The sequence below is a fragment of the Anser brachyrhynchus genome (assembly GCF_964034855.1).
Source record: "Anser brachyrhynchus genome assembly, chromosome: 1".
Taxonomy (NCBI): domain Eukaryota; kingdom Metazoa; phylum Chordata; class Aves; order Anseriformes; family Anatidae; genus Anser; species Anser brachyrhynchus.
The window spans coordinates 212,820,224-212,848,055 of record NC_137694.1 but is presented as its reverse complement, the minus strand read 5'-3'; the positions used below and the strand labels follow the sequence as shown (position 1 = coordinate 212,848,055).

At 70.2% G+C, this 27,832-nt stretch overlaps 5 protein-coding genes across 9 annotated transcripts; 2 read left to right on the top strand and 3 right to left on the bottom strand.

Annotated features, from left to right (window-relative positions):
- HPX (hemopexin) lies at positions 1–3,850 on the top strand. Its single transcript, XM_080565293.1, has 10 exons — positions 1–332; positions 501–571; positions 757–837; positions 1,265–1,419; positions 1,685–1,838; positions 1,962–2,174; positions 2,507–2,614; positions 2,874–3,004; positions 3,316–3,460; positions 3,573–3,850. Exons 1-10 carry the CDS (start codon positions 268–270, stop codon positions 3,797–3,799), a joined length of 1,350 nt encoding a protein of 449 aa, XP_080421419.1. The 5' UTR covers positions 1–267; the 3' UTR covers positions 3,800–3,850.
- A 4,694-nt stretch (positions 3,851–8,544) lies between these two features.
- APBB1 (amyloid beta precursor protein binding family B member 1) lies at positions 8,545–15,534 on the top strand. 2 transcript variants are annotated; one of them, XM_080564973.1, is made up of 15 exons: positions 8,545–8,643; positions 9,007–9,065; positions 9,193–9,825; positions 11,262–11,440; positions 11,511–11,567; positions 11,636–11,721; positions 11,840–11,876; positions 12,105–12,242; positions 12,374–12,501; positions 13,064–13,178; positions 13,309–13,393; positions 13,639–13,722; positions 13,831–13,946; positions 14,035–14,211; positions 14,867–15,534. In XM_080564973.1, the coding sequence occupies exons 3-15, from the start codon at positions 9,201–9,203 to the stop codon at positions 14,912–14,914; spliced, it is 1,875 nt and encodes a 624-aa protein (XP_080421099.1). In that variant the 5' UTR covers positions 8,545–8,643; positions 9,007–9,065; positions 9,193–9,200; the 3' UTR covers positions 14,915–15,534. The 2 variants fall into 2 exon arrangements, with proteins under 2 accessions (XP_080421099.1, XP_080421098.1); XM_080564972.1 differs by lacking the exon at positions 14,867–15,534 and adding an exon at positions 14,278–14,865.
- On the bottom strand, positions 14,949–18,430 carry SMPD1 (sphingomyelin phosphodiesterase 1). Its single transcript, XM_080565161.1, has 6 exons — positions 18,213–18,430; positions 16,680–17,443; positions 16,183–16,354; positions 16,016–16,092; positions 15,622–15,767; positions 14,949–15,529 (listed from the first exon to the last, which is right to left on the bottom strand). The coding sequence occupies exons 1-6, from the start codon at positions 18,396–18,398 to the stop codon at positions 15,120–15,122; spliced, it is 1,755 nt and encodes a 584-aa protein (XP_080421287.1). The 5' UTR covers positions 18,399–18,430; the 3' UTR covers positions 14,949–15,119.
- A 350-nt stretch (positions 18,431–18,780) lies between these two features.
- CCKBR (cholecystokinin B receptor) lies at positions 18,781–22,662 on the bottom strand. Its single transcript, XM_080565405.1, has 5 exons — positions 22,386–22,662; positions 21,451–21,702; positions 21,117–21,381; positions 20,886–21,013; positions 18,781–20,658 (listed from the first exon to the last, which is right to left on the bottom strand). The coding sequence occupies exons 1-5, from the start codon at positions 22,558–22,560 to the stop codon at positions 20,144–20,146; spliced, it is 1,335 nt and encodes a 444-aa protein (XP_080421531.1). The 5' UTR covers positions 22,561–22,662; the 3' UTR covers positions 18,781–20,143.
- Positions 22,663–22,967: 305 nt separating this feature from the next.
- Positions 22,968–27,515, bottom strand: CNGA4 (cyclic nucleotide gated channel subunit alpha 4). 4 transcript variants are annotated; one of them, XM_080576458.1, is made up of 5 exons: positions 27,217–27,515; positions 26,883–26,996; positions 26,677–26,783; positions 25,098–26,093; positions 22,968–25,029 (listed from the first exon to the last, which is right to left on the bottom strand). In XM_080576458.1, the coding sequence occupies exons 1-5, from the start codon at positions 27,288–27,290 to the stop codon at positions 24,038–24,040; spliced, it is 2,283 nt and encodes a 760-aa protein (XP_080432584.1). In that variant the 5' UTR covers positions 27,291–27,515; the 3' UTR covers positions 22,968–24,037. The 4 variants fall into 4 exon arrangements, with proteins under 4 accessions (XP_080432584.1, XP_080432585.1, XP_080432582.1 ...); XM_080576459.1 differs by having other exon boundaries at positions 26,883–26,993; XM_080576456.1 differs by having other exon boundaries at positions 26,677–26,996.
- Between the last annotated feature and the right edge of the window lie 317 nt (positions 27,516–27,832).

The following is a 27,832-nucleotide window of genomic DNA, read 5'->3' as shown; positions in this document are numbered from 1 at the left end:
GCCCTGCCCGGCCCTGCCCAGCCCGGCCGGCCCCGAGCGGGGGCTGCCCCGGTCCCCACCGCGCCGCGCCGCCCGTGTGCCCCCCGCCGGGCTGCGGTTTTCTTTCCCCCTTTTTCCTCCCCTTCCCCCCCCCCGACCCGGGGCGCCTGCCCCGGCCCCCCCGGCCGAAGGTTGCGCGGGGCGGTCCGGGTTGAGCAACGGGGCAGGGAGGTTGTGCAAGGCCCCCCCTATATAGGGCCGGCGGCGGCGGCGGCGGCCGCGCACACCATGGGGGTCCCCGCCGCTGCCCTCTGCCTGGCCGCCGCCCTGGCCCTGGGGTGCGCCCGACCCCTGTGAGTGGGGGGCGGCGGGGGGCGGGCGGGGGCTGCGCGGGGCAGGGCTGTGGGGACGGGGGGATTGTGCGGGGCAGGGGGCTACAGGGCAGCGCGGGGCGCGAACGTGGCCGTTTGGGAGGGGTGCGCGGCCGCCCCCGTCCCCAGGACCCACCTGCCTGTCCCCAGGACCCACCGCAAACCCGATGCGCCTGGAGGAGGGCACCCACATGGGGCCGAGCCCCCCGGCAACGACACCGGTGAGAGCCGTGGGGAGAGAGGGAGGGGGGCAGAGGTGCGCGTGGGGTCACACAGGTACGGGGGGTGCGGGGGGGTCCAGGCACAGGGTGCCGTGGGGCACGCTAGGTGCTCTGGGGCAGCAGGCAGGACCCGGGGGTCGGTCCCAGGGGTCCGTGCCAACCATCTGCCCCCCCTGCCCTGCCAGCCCTGGCCCAGCTCTGTGGGGATGAGGGTGGCTTTGACGCCGCAGCACTGACCGAGAACGGCACCATGCTCTTCTTCAGAGGTGGGGCTGGGGCACCTGGGTCGGGGTCAGGGGTACGGGAGGAAAACGTGGTCTGGGGGGGACGGGGCTGGCATCGGGAGTGTGGTAATGGGCTGTGGGGGAAACGGAATCTGGGGAGGTGGAGGAGTAGGAGGGGTGTGGGTGCTGGGGGGAGTGGGTCTGGCACTGGGAGGTCTGGAGGGGAAGTGGGAGGGAAGCGTTCAGGGGAAACGGGGGGGGCTGGAGTCCATAGGGGCAGATCATGGTGGGGACCAGAAGATACAGCGGATGTGATAAATGAGGGGTAGAGGTGGGGCCCTGGGAGAAAATGGGGGTGGGGTGCTCCCATGCCAAGGCTGGGCTAGGAGCAGGGCTTTGGGGTGGTGTGGGGGGGCAGCGCCAGGGCCCATGCTGCCTGCTGTGGGGCAAGCGCAGTGCCCCTGCCCAGGCAAGGAGGTCTGGGAGACCTCGCCGCGGGGACCCCAGCCCTACGGCCACCCCCTGGCTGAGTCCTGGCTGGAGCTGGAGGGCCCCGTGGACGCGGCGCTGCGCATCCACCGCCGGCAGCACCCTGAGGAGCACCAGAGCCTCTACCTCTTCCAGGCACGGCTGCGGGCTGGTCATCCCGGGCTGGGGGGGCCTGGGCTGGGGGGCCTCCCGGGGTCCTGCTCCCTGGGGTCGGGGGGATTGACCCTGTGTTGATCACTGCCCTTGGGGTTGGCCCGTGGGTGGGTGGTGCTGGCAGGGACAGTCCTGGGGTCCCATCCCACAGTTTGGGTGCCGGGGGTCTTGTCTGGGACCAGCCCTGTGGGGCTGGCTGGGGGCATGGATGAGACCCGTGGAGTTCAGGCTGTGGGGCACGTTGCAGGGCGAGCAGGTCTGGGCCTATGCTGGGGGCCAGCTGCGCCCTGGCTTCCCCCGGCGCATTGGGGACGAGTTCCCAGGGGTCCCCGGGGGCCTGGACGCTGCTGTGGAGTGTCATCCCGAGGAGTGTGGCGGGGAGACCATCCTCTTCTTCAAGGGTGAGCACGGCCCAGGTGGGAGGGTGGTGGCGGGGGGGCACCGTGGGGTGTGGAGGGGCTGGGGGTGGCTCAGGTGCTGGGGGCTGTGCCGAACCGTACGAGCCGTGCCGCTCCCCTGCGCAGGGGACCAGGTGTTCTCCTTCGACCTGGCGTTGCGGGTGACGAAGCAGCACACGTGGCCGTGGCTCGGGCCCTGTGACGCGGCGCTGCGCTGGCTGGAGCGCTACTACTGTCTGCAGGGGACCAGCTTCCAGCGCTTCGACCCCCTCACTGGCAAGGTGCCCCCCGGGTACCCCCGTGACCTACGTGACTACTTCATACCCTGCCCAGGCCGAGGTGAGGGCCCCTCCTGGGACCGTCCCAGGGTCCCACGTCCTGGGAACCCCTGCCCTGGGCACCATCCCATGGTCCCATGCTGACGACCTGCACTCTGGGGACTCCCCCTGGGGACCCGCACCCTTATGACCTACCCTTGCGATGTGCACTCTGAGGACCCCTCCCCTCCTGCAGGGCCCTGACCCTGGGTGCCTGGGCTCCAGGACTATGGTGGCCAAGGGACCCCGAGGTCCCCACCCTGCAGCAGGGTCCCTACTGGCCGTCCTGGCCCCCCCCCCACCATCCCCATCCCTTTCCCTGTTCCTGCTGCCACTGCTGCCACTGCCCTACAGGCCATAGTCACAGGAACGCCTCGTGGGGGGACGCTGGTGACCGCTGCAGTGGGTTGCCTTTCCAAGCCGTCATCTCCGATGACACCGGCCGCATCTACGCCTTCCGCGGTGAGGGGTGCTGACGGGCCATGGGGTCGGCAGTGCCTGCGGCAATGCTGGGGGCTGCAGGGCCATGCTGTGGGGTGGAGGGCTGTGCTCCTGGTTGCTCTATGGGGCCACGGGTTGTGGGCCTGGCTGTGCTGTAAGGCTGTGGGATTGGGGCGCTGTGGGCTGTAGGAAATAGGTTTGTGGTCCTGGCTGCACCATGGGGCTGTGGGGCAAGGGGAAGGGGGCTGTGGGGCAGGGCCGTGGCTGATGCATCCTGCAGGCGGACTGTTGTTCCGGCTGGACTCGTGGCGGGACGGGTGGCACGCCTGGCCCCAGGGACACAGCTGGCCAGGGCTGCAGGGCGAGGTGGATGCTGCCTTCGCCTGGGATGGACGCACGTACCTGATTCAGGTGGGACACCCCCCCGGCACAGGGCTGCTCAGGGACATCACCCCTGGCATGGGGGCTGCTGAGGAGATGTTGCTGCTGGCACCAGGGCAGGGGGAGGCAGTGGCATGGTGCCCCCCACGAGTGCGCTTCTCCCAGCCCCCAGCCAGCACCTCCAGCCACTCCTGAGCTGCCCCCAGCCGGGGGCCTCCATACGGCCCTCCCCATCCCTGATGTCCCTGCCCACCCCATCCCTATCCCATGCCCCATCCCTGTCCCCACGGACATTCATGACCATCCACGTGCCCGTCCATCACCTTCACCACTCTCCGCAGGGCTCCCAGGTCTCCATCTACCTCTCGGGCCAGGGCCACCGGCAGGTGGAGGGGTACCCGAAGGCTCTGCAGGATGAGCTGGGCGTCCCCGTTGCAGACGCTGCCTTCACCTGCCCCGGCTCCGCAGAGCTCTACGTCATCGCAGGTGGGCAGCGGGTGTGCCAGCACCATGCTGGGGCCAAGAGGGGGTGCAGGGCAGCACTGGGGGTCCCCGGGCTGGGCCCCACAGCACCAGGTGACAGCAGCTGTGCCGACAGGGGACCGCATGCGGCGCGTGGACCTGACACAGATGCCGCGACATGCGGGCGAGCTGCTGCAACTGCCCCACGATGGTGTGGATGGTGCCATGTGTACTGCCGACGGCGTCTTCCTCTTCCGCGGGGACAGCTACTACCAGTACCGCAGTGTGGACGAACTGCTGGGGGCGCGCCTGCCTGCCCCCCACAAAAGCATTGCCATCGACCTCTTCCGCTGCCCGCAGTGACCGCGGCCCCTCCTGCTGCCCGAGCATGCAATAAAAGCCAGGAGCCCCCGAGGCCCTGCTCTGATCTGTCCAGGGCTGTTGCGATGGGGGAGGAGTGGGGGGAGTCAGCACAACTGTGATGTGTCCTTGCCCCCATCCCATCGCCAGTCGATCCCTATCCCTCTGTGGATACCCCTGTGGGTTACCCCACAGGGTCTGGGGGCTACTCCCCACAGGCTGGGGCATGGCGGCAGCACCCCCAGGGGCAGTGGGGCCTCCAGTAGGGTGCCCTGGGGGGGACGCAGGGGAGTCCCAGCGGATGTGGGGGGGCAGCCCGTGGCTGTGTCAGGCCTTGCCACACCACACTGCTCTGTGCTGCGCTGCACCACCCAGTTGTGTGCTGTGCTGTGCTGACTGATGTCAGGCTGTGCTCGCCCTGCCCTGCTGTGCTGGGTCAGACCAGAACGCACCGTACCGTACTCACACCCATACACATACCACAGCCGTGCCATGCCGTGCTGTACCCATCTGCTGGAGGGACAACCCAGCAGGGCATACGTAATCCAGGAGGTTCCTAGAGTGTGTTAGTGATAACTTCCTTCTCCAAGCAATAGAGAAGCCAATGAGGAGAGGTGCTCCACTGGAGCTCATCCGCACCAAGGAGGGGCATGTTGGGAATGGGAAGATCAAAGTCAGCCTTGGCTGCAGTGACCAGGAGATGGTGGCGTACGAGATCCGTAGGGCAACGAGGAGGGCGCACTGCACGTTCACAACCCTGGACTTCAGGAGAACAGACTTTGGCCTCTTCAAGGACCTGCTCAGAAGAGCCCTGTGGGATGTGGCCCTGGAGAGGAGTGGACCCCAGGAAAGCTGGTTAGAATTCAAGGATCACCTCCTTCAGGCTCAAGAGCAGCCCATTCCAACAGCCAGGAAGCCAGGCAAAAATGCCAGGGGACCTGCATGGATGATTGAGGAGCTCCTGGCCAAACTCAAACATAAAAAGGAGGCCTACGGAGGCTGGGAGCAAGGACGGGTAACCTGGGAGGAACACGGCAGTATTGCCTGAGCAGCCAGGGATGTGGTTAGGAAAACTAAAGCCCAGGTAGACCTGAATCTGGCCAGGGGTGTTGAAAATAACATGAAGGGCTTCTATGAGTACTTTGGTGATAAAAGCAAGGCCAGGGAAAATGTGGGCCTGTTGTTGAATGAGTTGGGGACCTGATGACAGAGGACAAGAAAAAGGCTGAGGTACTGAAGCTCTTCTTTGCCTCACTCTTCACCGGGAAGATGGGCCTTCGTGAATCCCAGGTCCCTGAGACCAGAGGGGAAATCTGGAGCAAGGAGGACGTACCCTTGGTGGAAGAGGATATGGTCAGGGAACACTTAAGCTCACCGGACACGTAGAAGTCTCCAGGTCCTGACGGGATACCCCCACAAATGCTGAGGGAGCTGGCTAGTGTTATTGCGTGGCCATTCTCAATAATCCTTGATCAATCATGGCAACTGGGAGAAGTGCCTGAAGACTGGAGGAAAGAAAATGCCAGTCCTGTCTTCAAGAAGGGCAAGGAGAACCTGGGTAATTAGAGGCGGTCAGCCTCACCTTGATCCCGGGAAAGGTGCTGGAGCCACTCATCCTGGAAACCACTTCTAGGCACATGAAGGGCAAGAATATCATCAGGAGCAGTCAGCATGGATTCACCAAGGGAAACTCATGCTTGACCAACTTGATAAGCTTCTATGACGAAGTGACTGGCCTGATAGATGAGGGGAATGCAGCGGATATAGTCTGCCTAGACTTCAGTAAAGCGTTTGACGCTGTGCTCCATATGATCCTTGCAGACAAGCTGGTGATGTATGGGCTGGATGGGCAGACAGTGAGGCAGATCGAAAACAGGCTGAACGACAGGACACAGAGTGCAGTGGTCAGTGGCGCAAGTACGGTCAGTAGTCAGCGGGCTAGTTGGAAGCCAGTAACGAGTCCTGGGGGTCAATACCATGTCCAGTCCTGTTTAATATCTTCATTAATGATCTGGGTGATGGGGCAGAGTGTAACCTCAGCAAGTCTGCAGATGGCACAAAACTGAGAGGGGTGGCGGATACACCAGGGGGTTGTGCTGCCCTCCAGAGGGACCTGGACTGGCTGGAGAAATGGGATGACAGAAACGTCATGGGGTTCATCAAGAAGTGCAGAGTCCTGCCGCTGGGGAGGAACAAGTCCAGGCACCAGGACATGCTGGGAGCCCCCCAGGTAGAATGCTGCCTGACAGAAATGGACCTGGGGGGCCTGGTGGACATAAAGATGCTGAAGGGACTGCACCTTCTCTGATATGAGGAGAGGTTGAGAGAGCCGGCACTGTTCAGCCCGGAGAAGAGAAAGCTCGGGAATCTCATCAGTGTCTGTAAATACCTGAAGGAAGGGTGCAAAGATGTTGGAGCCAGGCTCTTTTCTGTGGTGCCTGGTGCCAGGACAAGAGGCAGTGGACACAAGCTGGAGCACAGGAGGTTCTGTCTGAACATCAGGAAGCATTTCTTTACTCTGTGGTGCACAGTGAGCTCACCTTCAGCAAATCTGCAGATGACACAAAACTGGGAGGGAGCAGCTGACGCACCAATGGGTTGTGCTGCCATCTGGAGGGACTTGGACAAGCTGGAGAAAAGGGCTGACAGGAACCTCATGGAGTTCATAGAATCATAGAATATCCTGAGTTGGAAGGGACCCACAGGAATCATCGTCTGATTCCTGGCTCCCCAAAGGACCACCAAAATTCAAACTCTATGTCTGAGAGCATTATCCAAACGATCCTTAACTCCAGCAGCTCAGTGCCGTGACCACATCCCTGGGCAGCCTGTCCCAGTGCCCGACCACCTCTGGGTGCAGGACCTGTCCCTAACTCCCAGCCTGGCCCTCCCCTGTCCCAGCCCCGTGCCGTCCCCTTGGGTCCTGTCGCTGTCCCCAGGGAGCAGAGCTCAGCGCCTGCCCCTCCGCTCCCCTCGTGAGGGAGCTGCAGGCCGCCATGAGGCCTCCCCTCGTGAGGGAGCTGCAGGCCGCCATGAGGCCTCCCCTCGTGAGGGAGCTGCAGGCCGCCATGAGGCCTCCCCTTGTGAGGGAGCTGCAGGCCGCCATGAGGCCTCCCCTTGTGGGGGAGCTGCAGGCCGCCATGAGGCCTCCCCTTGTGGGGGAGCTGCAGGCCGCCATGAGGCCTCCCCTTGTGGGGGAGCTGCAGGCCGCCATGAGGCCTCCCCCCAGCCTCCTCGTCTGTGGGCTGAACAAACAAAGTGACTTCAGCTCCTCCTCATGAGCCTCGCCCTTCAGACCCTTCCCCGTCTGTGTAGCCATCCTTTGGGCACTTTGTAATAGTTTTATGTCCTTATATCATGACGCCCAAAGCTGCACGCAGTACTCAAGGAGAGGCTGCACCAGCGGCTTCCCTTGACTGGCTAACAGTGCCGTGCCTGGGGCATACCTCCTGGTACCCTGGGGTACCCTTTCGGCTGCTAGGGCACACTGTTGACTTGTATTCAATGTGCTGACAACCAGAACCCCCAGACCCCTTTCTGTGGGGCTGCTGTCCAGCGTCTCGTCCCCCAGTCTGTACATATAGCCAGGGTTGCCCTGTCCCAGCTGTAGGACACGGCACTTGCTCTTGTTAAACTTCATGCGTTTTGTGATGGCCCAACTCTAATTTGTCCAGATCTCTCTGCAAGGCCTCTCTACCCTCATCAGAGTCAACAGCTCCTCCGTAGCGCTGTCTAGCTCCTCATAGTGTCGTCTGCAAGCCTACTCAAAACACCTTCAAGTCCTACATCAAAGGCATTTCAAGAGAACTGGCCCCAAAATGGAGCCCTGGGGAACCCCACTAGTGACTGGCCGTCAGCCTGATGTAACCCCATTTACTAGCACCCTTTGAGCCTGACCCACCAGCCAGTTGTTCACCCGTTGCATTATGTACCTGTTAAGCTGTGTGCTGGACATTTAGTCCTGAAGGACACTGTGAGAAACCATATCAAACGCTTTGCTGAAATCCAGAAAGATTACATCAGCTGGTTTCCCTTGATCAACTAGGTGGGTACCTTTGTCATAAAAGGAAATTAAGTTCTTTACACAGGACCTTCCCCTCATGAACCTGCTGTTGGCTATGACTTTGTGCTTTCCAGTAACTCCCAGAATAGTTTTCTCCATGATTTTTACCAGGCACTGAAGTGAGACTCACAGGCCTGTAATTCCTAGGGTCTTCTTTCTTGCCCTTCTTGAAAACTGGGACAATGTTTCCCAGCTTCCAGTCGACTGGGACCTCTCCAGATTCCCCAGACTGTTGAAAAATAATCGTGAGGGGTCTTGTGCTGACATCAGCCAGCTCTCTGAGTACCCTGGGACGGATCCCATTGGGCCCCATGGACTCGTGCATCGAGCTGGAGCTGGTTTTAAGCAGGAGCTGAGCAGCGTCCTGGCCCCAGGGGGGTCCATCCCCATCCCCAGGCGGTGCCCTCTGGGCCCCAGGCAGCGCTGCTGTGCCGGGCGGGTGCCGGAGCCCTGGCACAGGCTGCCCGGAGAGGGGCTGGGGGCTCCTCCGCGGGGTCTCCGGCAGCCGCCGGGACGTGGGGCTGGGCGAGCGGCCCCGCGGGGCCCTGCTGCCGTGCCGTGCCGTGCCATCCCGTGCCGTGCCGTGCCGTGCCGTGCCATCCCGTGCCATCCCGTGCCGTGCCGTGCCGCCCCGCAGCATCCCACGCCGCCTTGCGCTGCTGCATCTCGCGCCGCCCCGCACCGCCCCGCACCGCCCCGCACCGCGCCGTGCCCGCTCCGCTCCGCCCCGCCCTCGGAAGCGGAAGCCGACCCCCCCCGCCCCCCGGCAGCGGAGCCGCCGCAGGTACCGGAGGGGCCGCAGCGGGGCCGCTCCCCCCGGGGCTGCGCAGGGGGGGTCCGGGGCCGGGGGTCGGGCGACAGCGGCTCCGGGCCCGGCGCAGCGGGGGCACTGGGACGGGGACGGGGCCCGGGGGGCCGGGGGCGGCTGCGGGGGGCCGGGCTCGGCCGTGGGAGCCGGGCAGGACCGGGCCCAGGGGCGCTGCGGGGCTGAGCCCCACGGCGCGTGGGGCAGGGTCGCGGCTGCGGGGCCGCCGCGGGCTGAGGGCGGCCCGGGGCCGGGGGGGCGGCTGGGGAAGGGCAGGGGGGCAGGGGGGGCACCCCCGCCGCCACTGCCGCCCCCGCTGTCCCCAGTGCCCGCTGCCCGCAGGCCCCATGGACACGGCGGAGCTGGCGCCCCGGGGGCTGTAGGAGCCTCCGCCACCGCAGGTGAGGGATGGGGCTGGCCCCGTGGCGGGGGCCCCACGGGCGATGCCGGCCCCACGGGCGGTGCTGGCCCCATGGCAGCCGCTCCCCGTGGTGACGCTGGTCCTGCCGGCGTCTCTGCTGTCCCCAGGCCCCGCGATGTCGGGGTCCCTGAGCAAGCGCAGCGACCTGGCCAACGACAACAGCTGCCTGGGGCTGAGCCTGGCGCTGCAGGGCCCCCCCGAGCACGGGGAGCTGCTGCCGGCCAAGGCCCCCCCTGGCTCGCCCCAGGGCCGCCACCTCCATGGGAGCACGGAGCTGGGGGGCGGCGGGGGCCCGCCCCCCCAGGCCGGCGAGGAGCCCGCCAATGCCAAGTGGGTGAAGGAGGGCCAGAACCAGCTGCGCCGGGCAGCCGAGCGGGACCAGAACCGCAACGAGCTGGGCCCCCCCCCCGAGGAGCTGGAGGTGGCCGCACGCAACGCCCGCAATGCTGCCGGCAGGGGGGCCCTGCTCATCGACCTGCGGGGTGCCCCCGAGGAGGAGGAGGAAGAGGAGGAGGATGATGACGGGGACGACGCGGAGGATGGGGATGGGGACTCCACCCCGGTGCAGAGCGACCCCGCCACGGCCGAGTCAGAGCCCAGCGGGGAGCGGGCGCCGCGTGAGCAGGGCCGCAGCGCCAGCCGTCTCTTCGGGGCGCGCAGCGGCACCGCCAGCGACGAGGACTCCAGCTGGGCCACGCTCAGCCAGGGCAGCCCGGCCGGCAGCTCCCCCGACGACGCAGGTGGGCCCCGCATGCCCCCCACTCGCCTGCCCTGCGGCTGCCCCTGCAGCCCCCAGCCCAGCGCGCTGCCCCATCCAGCTGTGCCCCATCCAGCTGTGCCCCATCCAGCTGTGCCCATCCAGCTGTGCCCCATCCAGCTGTGCCCCATCCAGCTGTGCCCATCCAGCTGTGCCCATCCTGCTGTGCCCCATCCTGCTGTGCCCCATCCTGCTGTGCCCCATCCTGCTGTGCCCCATCCAGCTGTGCCCATCCTGCTGTGCCCCATCCTGCTGTGCCCCATCCTGCTGTGCCCATCCTGCTGTGCCCCAGCCTGCTCCTCTCAGCCCCGCGTCTTTGTCTGCCCTCCCCAGCCTTGCACCCACTGCTGCCCCCAGCACTGCCCGCGGCTCCATGGCACGCGCGCTGCATCGCTCCCTTCTGCGTGGTGGCCCCCGCCGGGCTGTGCCCCCCCCGTGCCGGTGCCGGTCGCACATCCATCCGTGCTGTGCCCCACGGCGTGCTGTCCCAGCGCAGTCACCCAGCACCCTCCTGGCTGCGCGTCCCGATGCGCTCCCCATCGCCCCCCCGGCCGCGGGGGTCCCCCACGGTGCCCCAGCTCCCTTCCCCACCTGCCTCTCCCCCTGCCGCCGTGCCCCCGAGCCCCGGCTGCCCCACGTAGCCCCCGGCCCCCTCCGCGCGGCCCCCGCTGTCCCTGGCGCCCCCCCCCCCCCCCCCCATCCCTGTCCCAGCCCCCCCCATCTGCGCATCCCCGCCCCCCCACCGGCGCGGCCCAGCGGCGGCCCCCGGCGATGCCGTCAGCGGTTGCCGGGGAAACGCCGGGTCCGGCGCGGCCCAGGTGAGCGCTGCCGCAGGGCCCGGCCGCCGGGGGCTGCCCCGAGCCCCCCGGGAGGGGCGGGCAGGAACCGCCGCGGGCCCGGCACCGCCGTGGGGACGGGCGCTGCCGTGGGGGCTGCTGGGCGGGGCGGCGCTGGGGAGGGGCCGCGGGGTCCGCGCTCGGCGGCGGGATGGCTGCGGGGGGCTGGGGACGGGGGTCCTGAGGCGCAGGGGTCTGGGTGGGGGGCTCCCGGTGCCGCTGGTCCCGCGCCGTGGGTGGGCTGCGGCTGGGTTCCGCGGGTGCTGGGGGGCCGCTGAGCACAGCGGGGGCCTCGTGGCCATCGCCCTGCTGGGCGCGGCTGGGCCTTGGGGCCTGCTCGCCTGGGAGGGCTCCCGCATCCCCGCGGCCCCCTGGGCCGGTGTTTGGGTGTCCCGCCTGGCCTGGCCCCCCCGTCCCGGTGGCCGCTGGGACTCCTTTTCTTACGGCAGCGGGGTCCTCTGCCCTGCCTGGCTGTGCCCCCCCGCCATGTGGCAACACCCCCCACATGGCGACCACCCCGGGGTCCCCGCCCGGCTGCGTGGGGCTGCAGGGGTCCCAGCCTCGGTTCCCCCCTGCTCCCCAGACTCCTTCTGGACCCGGAACTCCTTCGAGACGGACTCAGACCTGCCTGCGGGATGGATGCGGGTGCAGGACACCTCGGGCACCTACTACTGGCACATCCCCACTGGCACCACGCAGTGGGAGCCCCCAGCAGGGCTTGCCCGCGGCTCCCAGGGCAGCACCCCCTGCGAGGAGCAGCCGGTGAGTCGGGGAACACAGGCTGTGGGGCTGCCCTATGGCATTTGTCCTGAGCCGTCCGCTCTTCCCACAGCTCGCCTGGACGGGCTTCGCTCCGACTGAACGCTTCGGCAATGGCGATTTCTGGAAGGTGAGGGGCTGTTGGGGCCGGGGACATCGCCTGCTGCGCCCGGCCCTGCCACCCTCTGTCCTTCCCAGGACCCCACGGCAGAGGAGGCAGATGGCGAGCCTGGAGTGCAGGACGCGGAGCCACCGGCACCAGACCCGGCCTCGCCGGGCATCAGGTGGGGATTCGGGGGCTTGGTGGGGGCTGCGTTGACCAAGCTGGGGCGCAGGGTTCCCCGTGCGCAGGGAGCAGCTGGTGGCAGCCGGTGGCAGGCGGTGACAGCCCCGCTCTTGCAGTGCGGCCCTGGCTGAGGAGGACGAGCCAGGCTCCAAGGTAGGCTGGGACAGCGGGGGCTGAGTGGGGCCACGCTGGTGGTGGGCTCCTGCCCAGCTCCCCTGGCCCCTCCTGCTCTGGTGTCACGGGGACATGGGGGCCCTGGGGTGGTGGCCGTGCTGTTGCCACTGTGGGGGGGGCTCGGCTGGATGGGGTGCTGCCCCTGGCCCCCCCGGTGCATGGGGCCGGCGGGGGCCAGACTGCGCCCACCCGGGCCGTGCCCCGCAGAGCTTCCCTGTGCGCTCGCTGGGCTGGGTGGAGATGAGCGAGGAGGAGTTGGCGCCTGGGAGGAGCAGCGTCGCCGTCAACAACTGCATCCGCCAGCTGTCCCTGCACCAGCATGGAGCGCCGGGTGCCTGGGGGGGGGTGAGTGCCTCCCTCCCCAAGCACAGCATCACCCCTGGCCTCCAGCACATCCCCTCTATGCCCTGCATGCCGTGCTCTGTCCCTGCACCCCTCACCCCAGGCTGCCCCTGGCCTGACACAGCCCCCCCCAGGGCCGGGCCATGCTGCTGCTCCTGCAGAGCCAGACGCTGAAGCTGGTGGACCCGCAGGACCAGACCCTGCTGCACGCACAGCCTGTGGCCAGCATCCGTGTCTGGGGCGTGGGGCGTGACAGTGGCAGGTGGGGGCGTGGGGCCAAGGGCTGTTCAGGGTCTCCTGGGGAACTCAGGGGGCAAGCAGGGGTCCCCATGGGATCCGCAGGGCCGGTACAGAGGGGGGGGGTGCGCACGCACGGGTGTCTTGGCATGCCGGGTGCAGGCATTGCTCCAGAGTTGGGGCGTGGGGTGGGTCCCTGAACTGGGGGGGGTGCGGGGGCGTCCTGCACGTGCGGGGTGCTGGGTGCATCTGTTCGCATTCAGGGTGTGTGGGGGGTCTCCGTACTCTGAGGTTGTGGGGTCCTGGGGCAGGTGGGGGTCCCGTGGGCTGGGTGCTGCCCCGTGCTGGTGTGCTGGGCCCCATGTTGGGGGTGTGTGCGTGCGCCCAGCCCCCCTGACTCTGTTCTCTGGCTCTCTCCTGCTGCTCTGGCTGGGCACCCAGGGAGAGGTACGGCAGCGCCGCGTGCCCCCAGCCCCTGCCCACACTGTGCTGGGGGGGCCTTGGTGGCGGTGGCCCACTCCTTGTGGGTGGGGGGCAGGGGCCCTGGTGGCCTGTGAGGGGTCCCTGAGCGCAGCCCCTCCTTGCAGGGACTTCGCCTACGTGGCCCGCGACCAGCTGACGCAGATGCTCAAGTGCCACGTCTTCCGCTGCGAGAGCCCCGCCAAGGACATCGCCACCAGCCTGCATGAGGTCTGCTCCCAGGTGAGCCCAGGGCTGCCCCGGGTGCTCCCCCCCACCCCTCTGTCCCCAGGCTGCCTGTGCCGGGCAGAGGTTGGGGGCTGCATTGTGACAGGCTGTGGGGGGGGGTCCGTGGCCCCCCTGCTCTCCTCAGATCATGGTGGAGCGGCGAAGCGCCCGGGCGCTGGCTAATGGCCTCTCCATGGACTCCTCCAGGATGGTGGAGATCCCCTTCCAGGGTATGGCTGGGACCCGGGGAGGGGCGCAGGCACCCGGGGACTGACCGTGTCCTGCCCGTGCATGCAGTGGGGGCTGGGGGCTGCACATGGGCAGTGCCGTGGGGCTGCAGGGGCCGTGCGGGTGGGCACACAGGGCAGGCAGGGGGGCAGCAGGCTGTGCGCGGGCTGGCCGTGGGGCTGTTGGGTGCAGCTGGTGCAGGGGGGCTGCTCGGGGCGCGCGCGGTGACTCTGCCCCGTGCCCGCAGTGGAGTTCCCGGTGCCCAAGAGCGAGGTGGTGCAGAAGTTCCCGGTCTGCTACCTGGGCTGCGTACCTGTCACAAAGCCCGTGGGTGAGCCTGGGGGGCCGTGGAGGGAGGCTGGTGTTGGGGTGTGCCCCACACTGGGAACGGGGCCCTCTTCCCCCCTGCCCGCCCCGAGCCCCCACCTGCCTGTCCCAGGCATGGATGTCATCAACGCGGCGCTGGAGGCGGCACTGGCCACCAGCAGCAAAGAGCATTGGACCCCCATCGTGGTCAACGTGGCACCTGCCACGCTCACCATCACCCATGAGCAGGTGCGGCAGCCCCATCCCCATCCCCGTCCCCGTCCCCGTCCCCATCCCCATCCCCATCCTGGTGGTGAGCCCGGTGCTGTGCCTGCAGACGGAGGCAGTGCTGTGCGAGTGCCGCGTGCGGTTCCTCTCCTTCATGGGCGTGGGCCGGGACGTCCGCTCCTTCGCCTTCATCATGGCCAGCGCCCCCGGCGCCTTCCGCTGCCACATGGTCTGGTGTGAGCCCAATGCGGCAGGGCTGAGCGAGGCGCTGCAGGCTGCCTGCATGGTGAGTGTCCCTGGCCCCGCACCCCCCCGCTGCGCCCCCGCGGCCCTGCTCACCCTCTGTCCCCAGCTGCGCTATCAGAAGTGCTTGGACGCCCGGCCCCAGGCCTCCAGCTCCTGCCTGCCCGCGCCGCCTGCTGACTCAGTGGCCCGCCGGGTGGGCTCCACCGTCCGCAAGGGCGTGCAGACCCTGCTGGGCAGCCTGAAGCCCAAGCGCCTGGGGGCACAGACGCCGTGATCAGAGCAGAGGGGAGTGACCAGACCCCTGCCCGCCCCATGCTCCTGCCTGCTGCAACCAGGACGGGACTGGGACGGGGCAGCTGCACCGGGCGCCGTGGGGCACATGCCTGCGCCGGGGCACGTGTGTGTGTGTGAGTGTCCCCGGGCGGGTGGCAGCTGCGTCCCACGTGTGGGTCCCTGTGCTCGTGCGTGCCCGCAGGGTGGCAGGGCCGGGCCCGGGGCCCTGTCCCGTGCACAGGGCGGCCTCGCCGCCTCCTGGGACGGGCGCTGCCCAGCCAGGGCGCAGGCTGCCTGCCCGATGCATGCGGTCTAACCTGCAGTGCGGGGGCCCTGCCGGGGCTGCCCAGCTCCGGAGCCGCCCCTCCTGCTGTAACAAAGATCTGTGTTGTACTAAATAATTAATAAACCCATTCCACCAGCCCGGCCCAGCCCCTTCCCTGCAGCATCCCCCAGCTCCACACCGCTGAAGGAGGTTCCCCCCCCGGGGCCAGCAGTCGGCTCTCTCCATCACCAACCTTTATTATGCAGCCGGCTGGGGGCTGCCACCAGTGGGAGCGCAGGGCTAAGTGGTGGCCCCGTGCAGCCAGGATGGGGCCCCTTCCCACCCCACAGAATGGGTGAGTATCTGTCCCCATCCCCACGTGTCCCCTGGTGCCGCTGCCAGCCCCGGGCTCAGCAGAGCTGCCGCTGCCGCCAGAGCTGCAGGATCTGCCGGAAAGGCCGGGCTGGGCGCAGCACCCGGCAGAGGCTGGGGTCGGCCGAGCGGCCGGTGCGCAGCGCGCAGAGCAGGGCTGCCTTGCAGGCCTCCAGGCAGGGCTCGCGGGGCGGGTGACCCTTGTGGAAGTGGTACCAGAAGCGCTGGAAGAGGTGCTCGTCATCCTGGAAGCGGCGGATGAGCAGGTCCCAGTCGGCGGGGAAGGCGGTGGCCATCCTGTAGGCCTCACGGGCGCGGTAGAGGCGCTGCCAGTGCGGCTCTGCCCCAGGCATGTTGGCCTCGGTGAGGTTGAGGATGAACGTCTCGTGGTCCAGCACGGCGTGGGAGCTGCCGTTGTAGGCGCCGTCCACCTCGTACACGCGGTAGCCTGGGGGCAGCAGTAGGGGGTTCTGCAGGGCCGCGCCACAGCCAGAGCGGGAGGAGGGGAGGGGAGGGGAGGGGAGGGGACGGAGGGCTCACCGGGGTTGAGGTTGATGTAGGTGGTGACGCTGGGTGCCACAAAGGCCACAGAGACCGGGCGCGTCAGGGTCTCCTCATCATAGAACATCTCAAACTCATCCACGTGTGTGTGCCCGAAGAACTGTGCTGCGATGGTGCCTTCAAACCTGCGCGTGGGGCAGCAGGGGTGAGAGCAGCCAGCGCCAGGCCCTGTCCCCTGCCCCGCGGCGCTGCCCGGGGCTGGCCCCACCCCGCACCGCTGCTCCCGCGACTCGTTGCACCAGCCTGGCTGCTGCTGCGCCCACGGCACCCGCTGGCGCCAGCTCCCACCCAGCCCTCGCCCTTGGCCTCCTGCCCTTGGACGGCATCAGGTGCAGCAGGGCCCCGGCACAGACCCGGCCCCCCGCGGGCTGACCTGTTGACGATGCGGTAGTAGTTCCAGCTCCAGCTCCGCAGGCAGTGGGCTGGAGGGATGTGCCCGATGATGTGCACCTAGGGGCAGCAGCCGGGAGAGGGGGGGGCTGGTGCGGGATGCACAGGGGTTGCGGGGCCCTGGGACCCCCCCACCCTGCTGATGCCCACCTTCTCGCCCTGCTGCTCGGCGGCCTCCAGAACGCCCACGAGCCACTGCAGCTGCCCCGCAGGGTCGGTGGAGTTGATGAGCAGCCAGAAGTTGGCCTGGGAGCAGAAGTTCATGTTGAGCGACACGAGGCGCAGCCCAGGCCATACCTGCACCGTGTAGAAGCCAGCGGCTCTGCAGGGAAGGGGGGGTGTCAGCGCTGACTGCCCGGGGCTGCGCTATCCCCATGTGTCTGGCACACGTCCCCCCCCAGCCTGCAGTACCTCAGACCCCCCCTTCCTCCCCTCACATCTGCCCCAAGCAGCAGTGCCCCCGCCCCCGGCCCCTGTGTGCCCCTGGTCTGCAGCCCCCCCCCCACCTGTCCAAGCACCCTCCCACCAGGAGTTCCCCCGTGCCCTGCAAGCTCCTTGCCCCTGTGCCCCCCAGCCAGCCCAGAGCCACCCCGGTCCTCACAGCCTGGACCCCCCCCAGCCCCTTGCTCCCTGCGCGGCCGCCCCACCGGAGGGTCTGCAGCGCCGGTGGGGGCAGCCAGTCCTGCCAGGCCTCAGCCATCGCGTCGTACAGCCACGCCGAGGACTGGTTGCCGCGCACGTAGGGTGGGGGAAAGGCATTGACGGGGGTGGCCTCGTGGTTGCCCACGGCCGGGTAGACGGGCAGGGCGCCCAGGTGCTGGCGCAACAGCGCGGTGACGGTGCGCAGGGCCAGCAGCTGGTCCTCGCGGTGCTGCTGCCAGACGTTGTGTGCCGGGATGTCTCCCGTCCAGTACGCGGCGGCGAAGGGGCCAGCGTGGTGCAGCTGGGCCAGCAGCGCCGCGATGGTGTGCAGCGGCAGGTCGCACTTGCTGTACTCGCCCCAGAAGCCAGCGCCGCCAGGGCCGGGGCGGGCGGCGCCGCGGCAGCAGAGCGGGTCGGGGCAGGCAGGCTCGCTGCCCGGGGTGTAGAGCCGGTCCCAGTGCAGGTCGGTGAGGAAGAGGATGCGGGCACTGGGCGCGCCGGGCGGCGGGGGCACCGGGGGCCGCACCGGCGGCTTGGGGGCGGCGGGCAGGGAGACGTTCCAGGCGCCGAAGATGTCCCAGTGGCCGCAGCGCGGGCCCAGCAGCAGCCCGCAGGCCTCGCTGGGCCGCAGCACGGAGCGGGCCCAGGCGGCCACCACGTCGCGCTGGAAGAGCTGCACGGCCTGCCGGCAGATCTCGGGGCGCGCCAGCCGCAGCTCCTGGCACAGGCCCGCCGCCACGCGCCCCACGCGCGCCACGTTGGGCTCCAGCTGCGGCGGGCAATGGGGACGCGCTGGTCCTCGCTCTGCCGGCACCCGGCCCCGGGGGAAGCGGGCGGCCTCGGCCGGGTTCCCCTTCCCCGTCCTGGCCCCAGCGCCCGTCCCTGGCCCCAGCTGTCCCCGTCCCGTCCCGTGACCCACCACAAGGCACGTCCCGTCCCAGTCCCAACAGCGGCTGTCACGAGGCTCCAGCCCTGCCCCGGGCCTCGCTGCTCCCATCCCTGTGCCCTCCCGGCCCCGGCCCCGACCTCGCTGGCCCCGCTCTGCCCGTTCCCGTCCAGCCCCTGCCTCGGCCTCATCCCGGCCCTGTCCCTGTCCCCATGCCGCTGCCTTCCCGTCCTGGCCTGTCCCGTCCCGGTGTCCTACCGTCCCAGTGCCCTCCCCTCCCGTCCTGTCCCAGTGCCCTCCAGTCCTGCTGCCCTCCCGTCCCGGTGCTCCCCCGTCCTGTCCTGTCCCGGTGCCCTCCCCTCGCCCGCCCGGTGCCCTCCCTTCCCCTCCTGTCCCTCCCTCCCCGTCCCGGTGCCCTCCCCTTCCTACCCCCCCCGCCGCCTCCCCCCCCTTCCCCTTCCCTCCCCCCCCCCTTCACCATCCCCTTCCTACCCCCCCCGCCCCCCTTCCCCTTCCCTCCCCCCCCGCCCCCCTTCCCCTTCCCTCCCCCCCCCTTCCCCGTCCCTCCCCCCGTCCCGGTGCCCCCCAGTCCCGCTCCCTCCCCTCCCCTCTCCTCCCGGTCCCGTCCCCCCGCCCCGCTGCCCGCCGGCACCTGCAGCGCCAGGTCGAGCGCCCCGAAGAGCAGCCGGCAGCCCGGGCACGTCAGGTTGCGCCAGCCCCAGCGCGGCCCCGCCGCCTCCAGCAGCGCGGCGCCGGGCGGTGACAGCGCCGCCGACAGCGGCAGCGCCAGGGCCAGCGCCAGGGCCAGCGGCGGGGCCCGGCCCGCGCCCACCGCCATGGCCGGGACGGCTCCGAGCGGGGCGGGGCCAAGGCGAGGGGGCGGGGCCGGAGCGCGGGGGGCGGGGCGCCGCGCGGGGCACGATGGGAGATGTAGTCCCGCGGGGTAGCGGGCACGGCCGGAGGGGGAGTCCCGGGGGCACGGCCAGCGACGGATCGCGCCGGGACGCGGCGCTCGGTGGAGGCCGGGAGGGCAGCGCGGGGGAGGGATGGAGGCCCTGCTGGGAGATGGGGGCCCTGCTGGGCGTCCTGGAGACGGAGTCCCGGGAGGTCACGGCCAGGTGGAGCCCCGCTGGGGTGCCGCGGGACGTGGGGTCACGGAGGGAACGGGGGGGGCTGCGGGACGTGGAGCCCTGCGGGTCAGAATGGGAGATGGAGTCATGGAGGGAATGGGGGGGCTACAGGAGATGGAGCCCTGCTGGGGCACTGCAGGACGTGGGCTCACAGAAGGAACGGGCGGGTACGGGACGTGGAGCCCCCCTGGGGAACTGAGGGATGTGGGGGCATGGAGGGAACGGGGCGGGGCTGTGGCAGATGGAGCCCCGCTGGTCAGAGATGGAATCCAACTGGGGAGCTATGGGAGTCCTGCCGGGGGGCTACGGGAGGTGGAGGCCCATTAAAGCATTCAGGGAGACGTAGTCCCACGGGAGAGCTGTGGGAGATGGAGTCCTGTTGGAACAGGGTGCGAGATGGAGCCTGGGAGAGGCGCTGCGGGAGGTGGAGTCCCACCAGGTGCTGTGGGAGATGGAGCCCAGCGGGCGCTGTCTGAACGGGAGCACAGCACCTGAAGCCCGTGGAGACCCCCTCGCGCTGCCCACGGGGACATCTCAGCCCCCCCCCCCCCCCGCCATGGGTCCTGTGCTGCTGCCCACGGGATCTGCTGCTGGGTGCCAGGGGCTGCGCTTGTGTCTGGGGGGGGCACAGCTGTGTGTGCATGTGCAGGTACAGGTGTGCGTGCATGCAAGTGCCAGGCGCAGCTGTGTGCGCGTGCACAGGTGTGCAGGCGTGTGTGCAGGGCTGTGTGCCCGAGCATGCATGGCTGTGCAAACCCGAGCAGCTGCGTGTGCATGCACGCACACGAGTGTGTGCACGCGCCTACGCGGGGGTGTGAGCCGCGGACGGAGCCGGGGCCGGGCAGGAACGGCGGCAGGACCCGGGGCTCTGGGAATGACCCAGCCGCGCCGAGCCGCGCCGAGCCGCTCGGGACCGTCCCCGTGCCGGTGCCGGTGCCGGTACGGAGCCTGCGGGCGCTCCCCTCCCTGCTCCCGCAGGGCTCCCCCCGCTCGGGGCCGTCCCGGCCCCGGGCGCGGACCCACCGAGGGCCGGGCCCGGGGCTCCCGGCGCTGCCGCGCCCTGCCCGGCTCCGTGCTCCGCGCTGCCCGGCGCCGGGCGGGGGGGGAAGAAGCGGGGCGGGTGGCACCAGGCAAAGGCTTTATTGTGGCCGCAGCCCGCGGGGAGCGAGCGGGGAGGGCCCGGGCTGGGGGTTTCCCCCCATCACCCCCGCCTCCGGCCCCACGGACGGGGCGAGGGGAGCGCGGGGGCCGCCGCCACCCTGCTCAGCCCGGGGCCGCAGCGCAGAGCCCGCAGGCACGGGGGATGCCCCGGGGCAGGTGGGAGGGGGGGGGGGGGCGCACGGAGGCTCGCGGGTGCCACTGAGGCTGGAGGGGTAGAGGAGACGCGAAGCACAGGGGGCTGCGTCAGGACACGAGGGGGACTTGGCGGGGGCAGGGGGGCGCGGGGCCGGGCTCAGGGGGGCCCGAGGCTGCTGACGGTGGTGTAGCTGAACTTGGAGAGCGAGGCGTTGACGTTGGCCACGTCCTCATCGAGCGGGCGGTGCGGGCAGGCGCGGTGGCAGCCGGTGCAAGTGCCCAGGAAGGCCTTGCGGAAGCGGCGGTTCATGAAGCAGTAGATGAGGGGGTTGGCACAGGCAGAGGTGTAGGACAGGAGGTGGATGAAGGAGATGGGTGTCCCCGAGAGTGCGCGCTGGGCTGCCCGCGGTGCAAAGGCACGCCAGGTGTTGGCGGTGAAGATGGGCAGCCAGCAGAGGAAGAACATGGCCACGATGACCACCAGCATGCGGATCACACGCCGCTTGGCCACCAGCTTTGCCTCTGAACTGTTGATGCGTGCCCGGTCCTGCTGTGCGCCTGCTGTGCCCAGAGCACGCAGCTCCAGCGCGCCGCCTGGCCGGGAGAGCTGCAGGTAGCAGCCATCCCCCTCATCGCAGGCAGGTGCCGGCTCCGCGCTGCCATTGCGCTGGGCTGTGGGGGGGGAGCGGGACATGGTCACGTCCCCAGCCCCATGGCACCACCCGGACCCGTACAGTGCCAGGCACTGAGCAGCACGGCCTCCCCGCTGTGACAGGTGTCAGGAGGCGAGGCAGCTCTCGGGGCTCGCTCTCGGCCCTGCTGCGTGCCCCAGGCAGGAGGTGCTGAGCGGAGCCGTGCCCCGCAGGATTGTGCAGGTCCCCAGCTCCCCGTCCCCTCACCTGCAGCCTCCCCCTTGATGTCCAACTCAAAGCGGATCCCTCGATAGAGCTCACGAGAGATGAGCCCGTAAGCCACGATCATCACCACTCCTGGGATGAAGAAGAGGATGAGAAGCAGCAGAACGTACCTGGAAGGCACAGCACCTGTTGCATGGCAGCCCCTTGCCCAGCCCTGACACAGCAGCTGTGCTGGGTGCAGGAGCGTGCGGCCCAGGGCCGGGGCCAGCTCACCAGGCCTGCCGGACGTGCTCGCTGGGCCAGTCGTGCGTGCACTGGCTGAGGGCTGGGCGGGCGCCGCGGGCGGGCACGGCCCGCGTGGTGCTGTAGATGGCGTAGGGCAGCATGAGCAGCGCCGAGAAGAGCCAGGTGCTGGCGATGACCCGGCAGGCGTGCGAGCGCGTCTGCCACACGCGGGATTGCAGCGGGTTGCAGATGGCGCTGTACCGCTCGATGGCGATGGCCACCAGGCTGAAGGTGGAGACCGACACGGAGACGCCTGTGGGCAGCGAGGGTCAGCGCCCACAGCGCGGTGCGGCACAGCCCCCCGGCCCTCCACCCACCGTACCCATGAGGTAGGCCATGAGCTTGCAGACAGCCTCCCCGAAGATGAAGGTGCCCATGAGGTTGGGGACGAGAGTGAAGGGCATGCAGCAGAGTGCCAGCATCAGGTCACTGAGCGCCAGGGACAGCAGGAAGGAGTTGGTGACGGTGCGCAGGCGGCGGTTCAGGAGCAGCACGGCCACGACCAGGGCGTTCCCGCAGATGCTCAGCACAAAGATCAGCGCGTACAGCAGGACGCGCACTGTCAGGTCCAGGTCTGTGGGGCAGCAGGGTCACAGGCGGCCAAGTGCGCGTCCGGGCGCACCGGGCATGGCGAGGGCGGCGTGGCCGCAGACGGAGCAAAGCGCCCGGGCTCTCACCAGCCCTAGCAAGCGTCTGGTGGGCAGAGCCGGGACGTCCCCGCGGCCACCACTGCAGCGGACGCGGTGCCAGGATGCCCGGGCGCTCTCCCTCCCCAGCGCGGCTCGGCGGGCACGACGCCACCCAGGCTGGGCTCCAGCACCAGGGCAGCGGGCGGGCAGGCGCCGGAGCCGCGGCGGTGCTGACGCTCCCCGGGGCCGGGCGCTGGCAGCCCCGAGCCCCCCGCTCCCCGGCCGCGCTCGGACGTGACCGCGGCGGCTTCGCGCCGGGAGCTGAGCGAGCCCCGGCCGCGCGGCCAGCGACGGGCACCGGGACCGAGGCACCGGGGCGGGGGCTGCGCGCCCCGGGGCTCCGCTCCCGCCTCCGCCCGGCACCTTCGCTGCCCCCGCGCGGGCACAGCCCGGCCCCGAGCCGCGCTGCAGGGCTGCCGGGCGCTGGGCACCGGGCACGGGGGCCGGCGGGGCTGGGGCACACGGGGGAACCGCGGGCGCGCCGGGTTGCGCCGGGCAGGAGACGGGGCGCACGGCGGGACGGACCGGCTGCCGCGTCCCGTCCCGTCCCACCCCGCCCCGGTCTCACCTTTGGGCGCCGGGGGCCCGCGGAGGCCCCTGCGGAGGAGGTCGCAGGCGGAGCTGTTCCAGGCGGAGCCGGAGCCGGAGCCGGTGCCGGTGCCGGTGTCCGTGCCGGTGCCGGTGCCGTTCCCGGGGCGGCAGAGCAGCTCCTGCAGGGACTCGTTGAGGCGCCGCGGGTCCATGGCGCCGCCGGAGCCGCCGTCAGAGCCGCCCCGCGCCCATCGCGCCCACCCCGGCGGCGGCACCGGCGGCGGCCCCGGGAGGAGGCTCCGCGCCGCCCCGCTCGCTCCGGAGCCGCCGGGAGAGTGAGCGGGGGCGGCGCCCGGCGGCGGGGGCGCGGGGCGGGGGCGCGGGGCGGGCCGGGGGCGCGGCAGCGGCAGGGAGCGGGGGGAGCCCGGGGGGAGCCGGGGGGAGCCGGGGGGAGCGGCGGTGGCGGGGCAGAGGGGCGCGGGGGGGCCGCGGGCTGCGGAGCAGCGGGGGCCGCCGGCCGGCAGCGGGAGCCGGGTTCGAGGGACCCCACGTGGGGCCGGGGCTCGGGGACCTCGGGGGCTCGAAGGGCTTGGGGGGCTCGAAGGGCTTGGGGGGCTCAAGGGGCTTGGGGGGCTCGAAGGGCTCGGGGGGCTCGGGGCTCGCACCCCGCCCTGCCGGGGCCGTTCCGGCCTCTCCCCGCAGCATTCCCGGGTGCCCGGGCAGCGGCTGCCGGCGGGTGCCGCCCGCTGTTTGCCCAGGCTGCCCGGGGCTGTTTGCCGCAGCTGCGCCGCTCCCAGCCGGGGCCGGGCCGGGGTCCGCCCGGGGGCGCGGGGCCGCTCCCGTTGCCGCCGCAGCCGGGGCCTCGGAGATCCCGGCCCCCTTGTCCGCTCCCGTCCCCAACCCCATCCCTGTTCCGACCCCATCCCCTTCCCACCCACACTCCCGTTCCGTCCTCATCTCACCCCCCTCCGTGTCCCTTTTCTGACCGTCCTTCTCCCCGCCCTATCCCCATCCCTGTCCCTGTTCCGAACCCGTCCCCGACCCTCTCTCGTCTCCTCCCTTCCCTGTCCCCTTCCCCATCCCATCCCTGCCCCTGTTCTGAACCTTGGCCCTGTCCCATCCCCATCCCTGCTGCCTCCTGACCTGCTCACCCATCCTCTCCCTTCCCTGTCCCCATCCCTGTCCAGACCCTGTCCCCTCCCTTTCCCATCCCCATCCCCACCTCTGAACCCATCCTTATTCCCCATCCCTGTCCCACCCCCCTTCCTGTCCCCATCCCTGTCCCCTCCAGCCCGATCCCCTGCTGCCCCTTCCCACCCCATCCCCGTTCCTGTCCCTTCCTGTCCCTTCCCACTCCCGTCCTCTCCCCACCCAGGTGGCCCTGGCCCCGTCTCTGTCCTGCTCTGGTTCCTGCGGCCGCTGTGCTGGGAGCCCCCCGGCCCCGCCAGGGCACAGCCCGGTGCCTGCCCCCGCTGCCCCGTCCCCGCAGCTCCCGTTCGGTCATGAACAACCATCCTCGTTACCTAGCAACTGTTGTCATTGTTACGTAGCAACTATTGTCACCATCACCTAGCGGTTGTTGTCCTTGTTACCTAGCGACTGTTGTCATCGTTACCCAGCGATGGCTGTCACAAAGCACCCGGCGTCACCGCTGTCGCACACCTGACAGCCGGACAGGTCCCTCGACCTTCAGTGCCGGGGGCCTCTGCGTCTTGTGCCCCGCACCCCCGTGGGACCCTGGCCCCTGGTGGGTCCCTGTACACCAGTGGGGCCCTGCACCCCCGTGCGCCCCTGTACACCAGTGGGACCCCGTACACCAGTGGGGCCCTGCACCCCCATGCGCCCCTGTACACCAGTGGGACCCCGTACACCAGTGGGGCCCTGCACCCCCATGCGCCCCTGTACACCAGTGGGACCCCGTACACCAGTGGGGCCCTGTACACCGGTGGGATTCTGCACCCTGGTGGGACCCTGTGCCCCCATGGGACCCTGTACACCAGTGGGACCCCACATCCCCATGGAAACCTGCACCCTGGTGGGACCCCGTACACCAGTGGGACCCCGTACACTATTGGGACCCTGCACCCTGGTGGGACCCTGCGCCCTCATGGGACCCTGTACACCAGTGGGACCCCACACACCATTGGGACCCTGCGCCCTTGTGGGACCTTGCGCCCCCATAGGACCCTGCACACCAGTGGGACCCTGTGCCCCAGTGGGATCCTGTCCCCCATCAGGACACCGTCCCCCATCAGGACCGTGTCCCCCATCAGGTCCCTGCAGCCTGGCAGGCGCCTGGTCCCTGGCTGGAGCCCGGCCCCTGGCCAGGCGCCGCTGCTGGGCCCTGCTCTCAAGGCGCCCGATGCGCAGTGCCAGCTTGAAGGCGCTGGACTCCAGCTGGGCCAGCAGCCGGGCCACCCGTGTCTGCAGCTCCTCCAGGGCCACCTCCAGCGCCTGCACTCGGTGCTCAGCCTCCTCCGCCGCTGCCGCCGACGCCGCCTCAGCATGCACATCCAGCTTCTCCATGCGCAGCAGGATCTCGCGGCCCTTGGCCTCCATCAGGGTGCGGGCGCTGGGGAACTCGGCCAGCACCTCTGTCAGGTCCTCCTTGGAGAGGCAGAAGAGGTCCGAGTAGCCGATGCTCTGGATGTTGGCGGTGCGACGGTTCCCCGACCTGTTCCCTGGGGATGCAGGGCTGCGGTGAGGCCTGGGCTGGGGGTGTGCTTGCAGGGGTGTGGCAGAGGCTCACCTCGGATATTGATGAGGCTGATCTCCCCGAAGTAGAGCCCCTCGCCCAGGATGGCGAGCCGTGTGACGCCATCGGCCGCCACCACGGCCAGACGCCCCTCGCGGATGAAATACATCTCACGCCCCACGTCGCCGGTGCGGCAGACGAACTCGCCGGGGCTGAAGACCTGGGGCCGCAGCTTGAGCACCAGCGCCTCCAGCACACCGCGCTCGCAGCTCTGGAAGAGGGACACCTTGCGCAGGGCTGGCAGGTGCACGCTGGCGGCCACCTCAGCCCGCAGCCGGCTGGGCAGGTGCCGGAGCACGGCCCGCTCCCCCACCAGCTTCCTGTGCGCCCGCAGGTGCTGGTGCCAGCCGGCCACCCGCCGCGCCAGTCGCCCCCCAACACCATGTGCCTGCAGGTACTGCTGCACCGGGCCGTGGTCGGGGTAGAAGGCGGCATCGGCTGCGTTCATGTTGGCGATGACGGAGCTCATGCTGCCCATGATGGTGGCGAAGCCCAGCACGGCCAGCAGGAAGCCGGCGGTCATGAAGAGGAACTCCTCCTCGCGCTGGGGCTCCGGCGTGTCGCCCACGGTGGTGAGGATGAGGGTGGAGATGTAGAAGCTATGCAGGTACTGCCTCAGCGGGCGGGCGAAGCCGGGGCGGCTGGCGTTGGGGTAGACCCAGTCGTCGGCACCCAGCCCCAGGTGGGTGGAGAGGGCAAAGTAGAGGCAGCCGTTCCAGTGGATGGTGACGAAGACGTAGAGCATCAGCTTGGCGATGCGGAAGGCGTAGGGGTGGGCAGTGCGAGTCTCCCGGCGGTCAAAGGCTTCGAAGAGCCGCAGGGCCCGCAGGCAGCGGTTGGCTCGCACGGCCGGCACGGCCGGCCCCAGGTGCAGGTAGAGCAGGTCGGTGGGCAGCACCGAGGCCACGTCCCAGGGGAAGCAGGCAGAGCGCAGGTAGCGCCGCCGGATCTGCGCCCGGTCCTGCACCAGGATGCCCTCCTCCAGGAAGCCTGGGGGCAGTGAGTCAGCACTCGGCCCCGTGGGGAGCCCCTGGGGGGTGGAGGGCCCTGGGTCCAGGAGGGATGTGGCGGGGCTGGGGACAGGGGACTCGTGGGTATGGGGGCTCCCTGTGGGATGGGGGCACCCGAACGGGGGGTGAGAGGCCGTGGGGTGGCCCTGTGCTGGTAGAGGTGAAGGGCATCACACATGTCACCACGGGGCCCTGTGCTGCCCGCGTCGCTGTACTGCTGAGGGGCTCGGCAGATGGGCGCCCACCCCAAAATGTCAGCCCGGCCCCACCCCTGCCCCCTGCCCGGTGACCGCTGTGCTCCCAGGTCTGTGTGTGCCAGACACATGTGTGTGTGTGCCACGTGTGTGTGTGTGCATGTGCCACATGCATGTCACACAGGTTTGTGCATGCGTGTCTTCACATTCAAGTACGTGTATCTGTGCACGCGCACATGGGCATGCACATGTGCGCACACATGCGTGACTGCGTGTAGTTGTGTGTGCATGTGCCCGTGCACACACACGTTGTGTTTGTGCAAGTGGGTGAGCGTGCGGCTGGGCGTGTGGGCGGGCTGGGGCACTGACCGGTGTGGAGGTGCACGGCGATGTCCAGCAGGTAGAGCGCGTCGCTCAGGCAGTCCAGGCTCAGCCACAGCACCACGTGCTGCTCCTGGAGGTCGGCGAAGCAGGACCTGGCAGCGCCGGCACCGTCACCGGGCTGCCCAGAGCTGGCCCCAGCCCCTGGGGCACCCCCCTGGCTGCAGCGCGGCGCCCGCCCCGCACCCCGGCACCTGCAGATGATGACGATCCAGTTGTACATGATGGGCAGGACCATGGCGCTGAGCCACCAGTAGTACCAGTCCCCGGACGGGTCGAGGATCCAGCTCCGGGGAGCGGCAGCGCTGCTGGGGAGGCACGGGGGGGGGTCGCGGTGCACGGACCCCTCCTGGGATGGGCCCTGCCGCCCCGCCGTGCCCCGCCGTGCCACACGGTGCCCCGCCGAGCCCCGCCGTGCCCCACGCCCCCAGCTCAGCCGCACCCCACCACGGGGCAGCGGCGCTGGCGGGGGATCCCCCTCGCGCCCCGTGCCCGGTCCCCCCGGCGGGGCAGCCAGGCCTCGCTCACCCCTGCGTGCGGCCGGTGCGGGGTGCCGGGGCCCGGTCCCGGCGGCGGGACAGCACCGCGCTGAGGCTGCGCATCCCGCACCCCGATCACGGTGCTGCTGCGGGGCCGGGGCGCGGCTGCGGCGGTGCCGGGCGGGTCCTAGCAACCGGGGTCCCTGGGGGCTGCTCACGCGCGCACCGGGACGCGAGCGCTGCCGTGCGCGTCCCCGGGGCCGCGGGGGTGACGTGCCGCCGGCGCTGCCGCCGGGCTCGGGGCGGTGCGGGGCTGGCAGCGGGACGGGGGGCGCCGCGGGGGCGGGGGGTGGCGGCCGGTGCCCGGTGCGGGCACAGCCGGTGCGGGGGGCGCAGCTGGGGGCGCCGTGCCCCGGGCGGGCTGCCCGTGCCCCGCGGTGCCGGTACAGGGGCGGGGCAGGGGCAGGGGCAGGTCCGGGCACGGCCCCGGTGCCCCCGCCCCGCCCCGCCCCGCCCCGCCCCGCCCCGCCCCGCCCCGCCCCGCCCCGCCCCGCCCCGCCCCGCCCCGCCCCGCCCCGCCCCGCCCCGCCGCCCACCTGCCCCCGCCCCGGGCCCCGCCCCGGTCTCAGCGCAGCCAATGAGCTCTCGCCTTGAGGCCGTGGCCG